At 39.7% G+C, this 8,468-nt stretch overlaps 3 protein-coding genes across 3 annotated transcripts in view; 1 reads left to right on the top strand and 2 right to left on the bottom strand.

Annotated features, from left to right (window-relative positions):
* The window catches only part of odf3l2a (outer dense fiber of sperm tails 3-like 2a), a 4,973-nt gene extending 1,569 nt beyond the window's left edge, over positions 1-3,404 (top strand). Inside the window, exons 4-5 of the mRNA XM_008291862.1 lie at positions 593-734; positions 2,857-3,404. Coding sequence (XP_008290084.1) covers positions 593-734; positions 2,857-3,202 — 488 coding nt within the window. The 3' untranslated portion in view covers positions 3,203-3,404. The remainder of the gene's footprint in view (positions 1-592; positions 735-2,856) is intronic.
* Positions 3,314-6,704, bottom strand: ebi3 (Epstein-Barr virus induced 3). Its single transcript, XM_008291863.1, has 6 exons — positions 6,423-6,704; positions 5,882-5,996; positions 5,662-5,755; positions 4,742-4,859; positions 4,463-4,626; positions 3,314-3,656 (listed from the first exon to the last, which is right to left on the bottom strand). Exons 1-6 carry the CDS (start codon positions 6,514-6,516, stop codon positions 3,501-3,503), a joined length of 741 nt encoding a protein of 246 aa, XP_008290085.1. The 5' UTR covers positions 6,517-6,704; the 3' UTR covers positions 3,314-3,500.
* A 218-nt stretch (positions 6,705-6,922) lies between these two features.
* Positions 6,923-8,468, bottom strand: part of LOC103364667 (rab GTPase-activating protein 1-like, isoform 10) — a 5,852-nt gene continuing 4,306 nt past the window's right edge. Inside the window, exon 8 of the mRNA XM_008291860.1 lies at positions 6,923-7,437. Coding sequence (XP_008290082.1) covers positions 7,207-7,437 — 231 coding nt within the window. The 3' untranslated portion in view covers positions 6,923-7,206. The remainder of the gene's footprint in view (positions 7,438-8,468) is intronic.

Here is an 8,468-nt window from a genome sequence, read left to right as displayed (position 1 = left end):
GCTCATGTTAGAAGAAAGCAGCAGACGGGAGTTTGGGCATGTTGAGGTTAATTGGTGATTCTAAATTGTCCGTAGGTGTGAATGTGAGTGTGCTTGGTTGTCTGTCTCTAAGTGTAGCCCTGTGATAGACTGGTGACCTGTCCCCCCGGGACCCTAGTGAGGATTAAGTGGTGCATAGATAATGGAGATCATATATAATGAGCTATGAAGTCCTCCCTCACTTACTGCAGCTTGAGCACACCAGCTCACCTTCACCAATGCAATGACAAGTTGTAATATTTGAGTAATTCAGCCATACAGGGAAACATCTGGTGTACAAACCACAAACCAGAAATACTCTGTACTGTACAATATTCAGCGAATGTTCCAGCATGTAAACAAACACCATGTGGACGTGTTAAAGTAAAAAAAAACCTTCAACACAGGGGGTCTGTAAAGGTTCAATTTTTTTTCAAAATAAAAGAAAAGGATTAGAAAATGCTTTCAAGCTGTGTTTTCACAAGAGTCACACAATCTGAGTGTTTTTTCTTTGCAATTTAACAATAAACAGAAAAAATAAATGTTTCCAAACCAGTTTCTGTTTATTTCTTAGGTGAGCTGTTCCAGACTCCTGGACCAGGCGCCTACAGCCCGGAGAAGGCTCCACCTCTCAACGCTCAGCGCAGACCTCCGTCCTACACCATCGGATCCCGAACCAGATACCGCTCTGTGGATGCTGTACCGGCACCAAACAGGTGAACGCAGCAGAGGGAACAGATTGAAGGTCAAGGCTGGTGAATCCAAAACCAGCAGTGAATTGGTTCAACTAAGAAGCAGTGTTTAGCCAAAGTCTATTCCTGTGTGCCATCGAGCTCTATTGTTCTCAGGTGATTAAAAACACAGTAGTGATGTGAAATCCCTCAGCAGACTGAAGAACAGTGGACTTTTTTTTATTTATTTGGTTCCACATGCGGCATTCCACTGCCATAAATTAACAGCATGTCAAATGTGTGTTTGCTCGGGTTTTCCAGGCTACCGTTTTGAGTTCAATGTTCACGAAGAACATGTTTGTTTTCAGTCCAAGTACCCAGCAGCAGAATCCACTTGTACACATGATCAAACCTCTTTGTTTAGCACGTTTAGCAGTCACTGTACTTGGTTAAGTTTAGAAGTGGCTTCGTTTAAAAGAGAAAAAAGTTATCAGTGAATATAGTGTATGAAGATGGACGAACCTTCCATGATGTTAGACGTAGATTTCTTGTGCAGCAGTTTTTTTGTTTTTTTGTTTTAATTGTGAAAGACAAACATGAGAAAACAGGGTTTAAGTGACACACACACAAAAAAGAGAAGGGAAAGAGTGAAGTGTGAACAAAAAAGACAAAAAAAAAGCAAATACATCAACATGACATTAATCATTAACAAATCTACTGTAGATATTAATTTTAATAAGAATTCTATTGCCAATAATAACAACAATAAGAGTTATAATTACAACAACAAGAATAAAAATAAATAAAAATAAATGTACAAAAAAAGGGGTAGGGGCTGTTCTTACAGGTGACTGTTGTGATGGTGACAATGCTAATAATGATTATGATAATCATGATAGTCATCATAATAATAACATTGATAGCAATAACAACCATAATAATGATGATGATGATTGTGCAGCAGTTTTAAAGTTCACTGAGTACCTGACTCTGGGCAGTACCTACCTCCTCGCTAATCTAAAAATAAAAGAAGTGGAGTCACAGAAACATCTCTGGTCCATGAACTGTCCTGTGTGTACATTGTGGACCAGGCTGTCAGTCAAAGCAGCCATGGCCTTTATGATGCATCATTTTAAACCTTCAAACAAGTTAAACAGGTGAGAGATGTAGAAATCTACTTTGTGAACACTTGTCATAAACAGTGAACTGAGCTGTAGAGGATGAAAACATTTTTCGCACCAGGCTGTAAACACGTTTATATTTGCTCTAAAGTTGGGTGATTTAAAACAGGGTTCAATGGGGATTAACTTAATATCAGAGGCAGCCTCAAGTGGCCATCTGAAGAACTGCACTTCCATGTTGGCTTAATTTATTTATTTTTTTATCCTGCAGGTTGCATTTTGGTCACAACATGTTTATTAACCTTGAAGCTCCAGGACTTTTACATATAAATGAACCTTTGTTGTAATCAGGCTCTTGATAGAGTTCACACAGTGCTGATTAAATCTATCAGCACCAAGCAAATCTCTTTGTATTTTGCAGTTTTAAATCAAAGGTCAGTGTCATTCATTGCCACACTGGTGCACCAGTAGTGATGAATTTTCACCAGGAACCAGCAATGCATGGGTTTTCCAGAGCTGAACTGGGAAACAACAGCGATGGAGTAGACTACAGTAACTACAAACACAAGAAACATAGGAAAGTTTCTGATGCTGCAGATACAAGAGAAACTCAGAATTTGAAGGAAGGACTGTGGTCTTGAAAGCGATCTACAGTGAGGATTACATCATAAGCATGTGTCAACAGCGTATGAATAATTACTCTCACAGCCAGAGAGAGGAAACTAAAGTTCTGCACTGCAGGTTTAAACCACAACCTCAGACTTTTTGTATCCTTTCCTAACTGCTTTTATTGCCTAAACTTAAGCACAGAGGACAGGATGCAAACTGGTGTCTCTGGCTTCCCAGTTCTACGTCTTGAACGTCCTTCCAAGTCCATTATCTGTATCTGTCTGTTTTTAAAGCATTAAAGAATGGACTTGGATGGGACTGAGAGCCCACGATGGACTGGAACTTTAGAAAATATTGATAAGCACAGAAAATATCACCATTTATATCATTTAAAAGTGTTCCTTTAATTCAAAACCCTTCTGTCTTCAATCTACCAGCTACAGTCTTCCCAATCTGCTGGGCTGTCAGGTTCCCCACAAGCCCTCCAGCGCCAGCTACAGCTTCTCAGGCCGGAGGAAGGTCGGAGCTCCTTCTGAAGATCTCTCCATGAGCCCCGGACCGGGAAAGTACAACAGCACCAACCCAGACATTTACCGCCAGCGCCAACCCTCCTTCTCCATGCAGAGCCGGACTAAGAGGCCCAATCATTACTCTGCCATTCCTGGACCGGGCACCTACAGCCCAGAGAAGTTTCACATGCACCTCCCCAAACCGCCATCCTTCACTCTGGGAGTCCGACACTCTGAGTTCGTCACGCCGCTCGTGGTGGATGTAATTGACTGACAACTGTGGATTTATTTCAAACGCCTCATTTTTATTCAGTTTTTCACATGATGTTACCTGAACATGATTTATTTTTTTCTAAGTTAAATAAACAAACACAAACCGACAGTATTACAAAATAAATTAGTTATTTTAATTCAAACTGATGCTGCGTACTGTACAGATCAATTCACTCCTTCATAAATAAATATCATTAACTTTTGCTTTGCATTGTTTGTGCGACTAAGAACAAAACCGCTTCCTTCACTGCTAGCTTAACAGGCGATGGGGAAACAAAAGAGGAAGTGAGAGGGAGTCCCTACGGTTTTGTTCTCGGTATCGTGATTTCTACAGGTGAACTCCAGTTGCTGCACTCGCCCAGACCCAGCAGCTCTCTGGCGCACACCTGGAACAGGTAGGTCCTCCCGGGGGTCAGCCCCTTCAGTTCAATCTTGGTGTCCTCAAGTGGACCCAGCTGGAAGAGAGAAATTATGACGTATTAAAAATAAATCCATAGGTTTGTATGATGATGATGATGATGATGATGATGATGATGATGATGATGATGATGATGATGATGATGATGATGATGATGATGTAATAGAGCATTTGCCAGCTGCTCTCAAATCAGCGTCTGTGCGGCAGAAAGTTCTGCAGCACCGTTTTCTGTTAATTCACAGTTTCTCAGCATTTGTTAAATCTAACAAAAGGAGGCATTATTCATATTAATGAGAACAACTTTAAGCTTTCCAAGTTGGAAAATCCATCTGGTCCTCTAGTTTGTTGCCTCCGTTTGGGATTAATGCAGCTATAAATGTTGACATAAGCTACAAAGTCTGCTGTTTATACGTAGATTACAAAGATGGGACAAATGTTGTGATGGTGCATAAATTTGCTCTTATTAAAGGGCTAACAATGAATATTTAAAGCCCTTAATAAAGTCCTTACTTATAACTTGATAAAGGATGACTTTTTAGATCATAATTATTAATTAAAATTAAACCCGTACAGATTTGTTAGAGAATGAATGTTTAATACTTACAGAAAAGCTACATAATTAAATGTTTTAAATGAAAGTAGCACCAGCAAAGACTATATATATATATATGTACATTACAAAAAACAGAAAATAGAAGAATTCCACTGATGGAGGGAATTTAAAAAAATATCTTTAAGGTTGCCTAAAAAATGTAGGTAAATTTGAGCTTCCACACGTGTGAAATCTTTGTACATTTTGTGCCAAATGGGAAGTTTTTAAACCACATCGCTGCTGTTACTCACATTGGAAGACATCGGCGTGCCCCTGTTGTTCCACTGGTACCGTATGTGGTATTTTAAGGGGAAGATGTCCAGGCTGGTCCACGTAGGGGGAGCAGACCACTTCACCATCAGGTTTCTGACATTATGAGGGGAAACCCGCACTTGTACAGGAGGGTCTGGCTTCACTGCAGAATGAGAGACAGAACAGAAGTTTAGATTACGACAGTTTGATCTTTACAGCACGCTATCCATCACGTCAACAGGTGGGTGGATTGGATTGTGCATAATTTCATTGCTCACCTATATCCTCCATCATAAAAATCATTAGATGGGAGCTGCTGCCTTCAGAATGAACTGCTGTGATGTTGATGATGTAGTCTGTCAGAAGCTTCAGGTTGGGCAGGTAGCAGCGCCAGAGCTGGGAGAAAAAGAGAATAATATGCAGGGATGAATGGAAACTTTATTGATGTATCGCGCCAGTCGTCTCAGGGAACCTCTCATAGACTGTAATATTTTATTTTCACCACTTGGCAAATATTTAATATTTACTACTCCCATCTTTTTCATTACATTTCTAAAATATTAAAAAAAATGTTCCAAAAAAAATTGCAGATTTTTGCAGACTAATGGCTTCATTTTTATTTTATCTTTTCTAGTCTTATTGTCACCATTTGGAAAATATTTTATATTTATTAGCTACATTTTTAAAAATTATTATTATACTTCTAAAATATATTTAAAAATTCAGACTTTTTCACTCTGCTTTTTTTTTTTTTTTAAATAATTAAATAAATAAGCAATAAACAATACTGTGGCTCTATGAAGGAGAGCACCGGGGTTTATGCAGCACATCTTGGGAATCCCACAAAATTCTCATATAATTTGTATAATTAGTAACCAATTCCACATAATTCTTGCTGAGCTGCCGTTCCTCTCGAATTCATCTGACAAAATTGAAGCCAATCTGCGGTTTATCACAAGTTGACCAAAAATCACAAGAAGGGATTTTCCAAAACTCAGTAAAATCCACTTTACACTGCAGTTCTTTTTTTGGGTTCTTTACAGTTTGACACCTCAACTCTGTAACACACAGTCATTCTCACCGTAAAAGAATACCGCATGTTTGGTTTCATTTAGGCTAAAATCAGATTCTGTACTTTCTGGGACATTCCTGTACGGCTGAAGATTCTCTGTTGGCGCAAATGTAAATAAAGTCTTACGTCGTCAGAGGCAGATGACGGGGCTGAAATCGAGGATGAAGAGCCGGGTGGGATGAGGTGGCACCGCTCGGTGCTGTTCTGTCCGTGCCTCTCACTGATAAACAAACGTTTACATACATATAAATGAGCTCTTTGGTGACACTTGGTAAATGGAGGCTGCTTTTCTGAAAGGGGTCAGTGGCTTTGGGTCAACAGCAGACAAGAGAATTTTTAAATGTACCTGTAGGTGGCAATGTAATGCGTTGGAGGGGAGCGGGAAGGTTTCGGCCAGGTGCAGAAAGTCGCGTTTGGATAGTTTGAACACCAGCAATGCACTGTGGGAGTGGAGGGAGGATCTGGTGGGAGAGAGTGCAGTTAGTCATCTACTGGGCAGAAAGATATGTTTGAGATTAAATCCTTGCTGCAAATATTTCATTTGTTGCAATAGATGTTTCTTGTCATTTAAAATATGCAAGGAATTATAAAATAATGGCAGACAAAACTAAAAACAGAGATGCGACAAACAATCATGTTAAACTTCTTTTTGCACCCTATATGTGCCAATAAAATTTAAAAAAATAAAAAATTGTATTAATTGTATTTCTAGAGGCAGAAGGATAAAAAACAAAAAACAAAAAAAAAGACAGGACACTAGTAGCAAACTGACATAAATTAAATAGCTGTCATACAAAGCAGACAAACGTTAAATGCAGTACAAAAATAATGGTTAATTCTGACATGCAGGTTGCAGACCAACAAACTGTGAGCTTGTTTGAACTCACCCCCTGATGTTGTAGTAACCCTCAGCAGGTCCAGCGCCTGACTCCCCACAACACTCATGAGGAGCGTGACGGTGACACAAACGCTGGCAGACATCCCAGAGAAGGAGGAGAACCGTCCAGTACTAATGTGTCTGAATAGTTGTATAAATGCTGACGTCAGCCGTCACTACTGCAGGATAAAGTCTGCTGCTCCTTTGTGCTGTTTCTCTCTATTACCGTCTCCTCCTTTTTTCAGCGTCAAAGTTCAGAGATAACAAACTGCGTTCTAAGCCCGACTCTTGTCTGTGTGTCTGAGCGGCAGCCGAGCGCCGCTTTAAAGGTCCCACTTGTCAAAATGAAAGAGGAACAGCCACAGTTGTGATGTATCACAGGAAAACCTCTGAAGAAAAAACCTTTCTGCATTATGACATTAGGTTTCCTTACGTCACACAAAAAGTTCGCGTCAGACCTGCTCTTGATATCACTTTTAATTTTCTTACAAATGAAAGAGTCGCCATCAGGGGACTCACGTCGCACATGGATTAGGTTCACAACTATACAAAATAATACAGCAGTAAATACAGTGGTTGTGTATTTGGTAAACAGGCTTGAAAGTCCCTGTTTGACATCACCTGTTTGTGCTCTCAGGTACTCTCCTCTGCTAGTTTCGTTCTCTGTGCTGCCATCTAGTGTCCACATTGAGAAACTGCATGATTAAATCCAGTCTGTACATAACAATGTGGCTCAAGTTCAGCTCCCACTTCAATAGTGTCCAGTTTTATGTGCGCACTCACAGTCCGAGCTGTCAGACTTTTTCTCGATTGTCTCTGTGAGGCCACGACAGCTTCTTGGCGCTCCATCCAGAGAGGGAGGCGCCGTGGAGGCTCCAACCCCCTGAAGCAGCCCCGTCTTTGGGTATGCTAATACCGTGAAGCCCACCGCTGGAGGTCCGCAGGGAGGTGAAGGCCTTACTGATCCAGTTGTTCTTTGATTCCTGGAGGTCGTTGGACAGGATTCCCTTCTGGTGCTCCAGCTCCTGCATGAGGACGGCGACAAACGCAGCAAAAAGAAAAAAAAAAGTGAACTTTGCTGCAATTCAAATGAATTTGATCGTTTTTTTTTATTTCTCACACGTTGTATATTGTACTGAAAGATATTTATTAAGATTATCAAAACCCACTTTACTGTGCTTTATATTAGACTTGCCAATAAGATTGCTAAATAGTACATGAGTACAATTTGTTTAAAGAAATGAACTTCCAAATGAAGTATTATAGGCCATCAGCATACTTAAATAAATAAGTTCTACATTTGTATTTAAACACTATCTGTTAAAATATATGAATTGCTTGAGTCAATCCATTTGGCATACTTTGCAATAGTGTATAAAAACTAATCCTGTGTAATAATGCTGACATTTAGACTGATTAAGGCGTACAGCCACACACTGTTGTTCTGTAGTGTGCTCAGGAAGAAACACAACAATGCATATTTAAATAGCTCCTGCTCATAGATATACGTCTTTTAAGTACATCAGAGTACTTCAATTTAGTATCAGAACTTGCTTTAATTGTACCTACAGGTATTTAAATAGTTTTTACAATTTTATGGTATATTATTGTGCTATTTTAATATTCTTACAGAAGCTGTCCTGATTTCAGACTTTTGTTTAAGGTGTCAGCTTTAAAGCAGGATTAATCAGCAAAGAAGCTTTAGGGAGAAGAAAAGCAAAAGTCTTTGCTCTTCCGTTTTTCCTTTTTTCCCTTTATGTGTGAATTTCTGCTATTTCTTCCCGGACTAATCCTCTTTGTCACTTCTGCTTTCCACTTCTGTCAAACATTCTTCACTAAAACAGCAACTGGGGATCCTGCCCTATTTTCTCACTTCATAGGCTTACGCCTAATGAAAATGCAGCACATCGGTTGGGCCAAAGACCTTGTTAGACACCTCAAATTGATCTCCACCAAATTAAATTAAAGGAGGGCAAGTGAGTACAACAGTTAGGTTCTTGAGGTTACACATAGCGGAGAGTTGTCACTTTTACTGTTGTATACAGCAGAAAGGCTG

Source organism: Stegastes partitus, unplaced genomic scaffold, assembly GCF_000690725.1.
Source record: "Stegastes partitus isolate 25-593 unplaced genomic scaffold, Stegastes_partitus-1.0.2 Scaffold766, whole genome shotgun sequence".
NCBI classification, from domain to species: Eukaryota; Metazoa; Chordata; class Actinopteri; family Pomacentridae; genus Stegastes; species Stegastes partitus.
The sequence above is the reverse complement of the archived record's forward strand: the minus strand, read 5'-3'. Positions and strand labels throughout refer to the sequence as shown.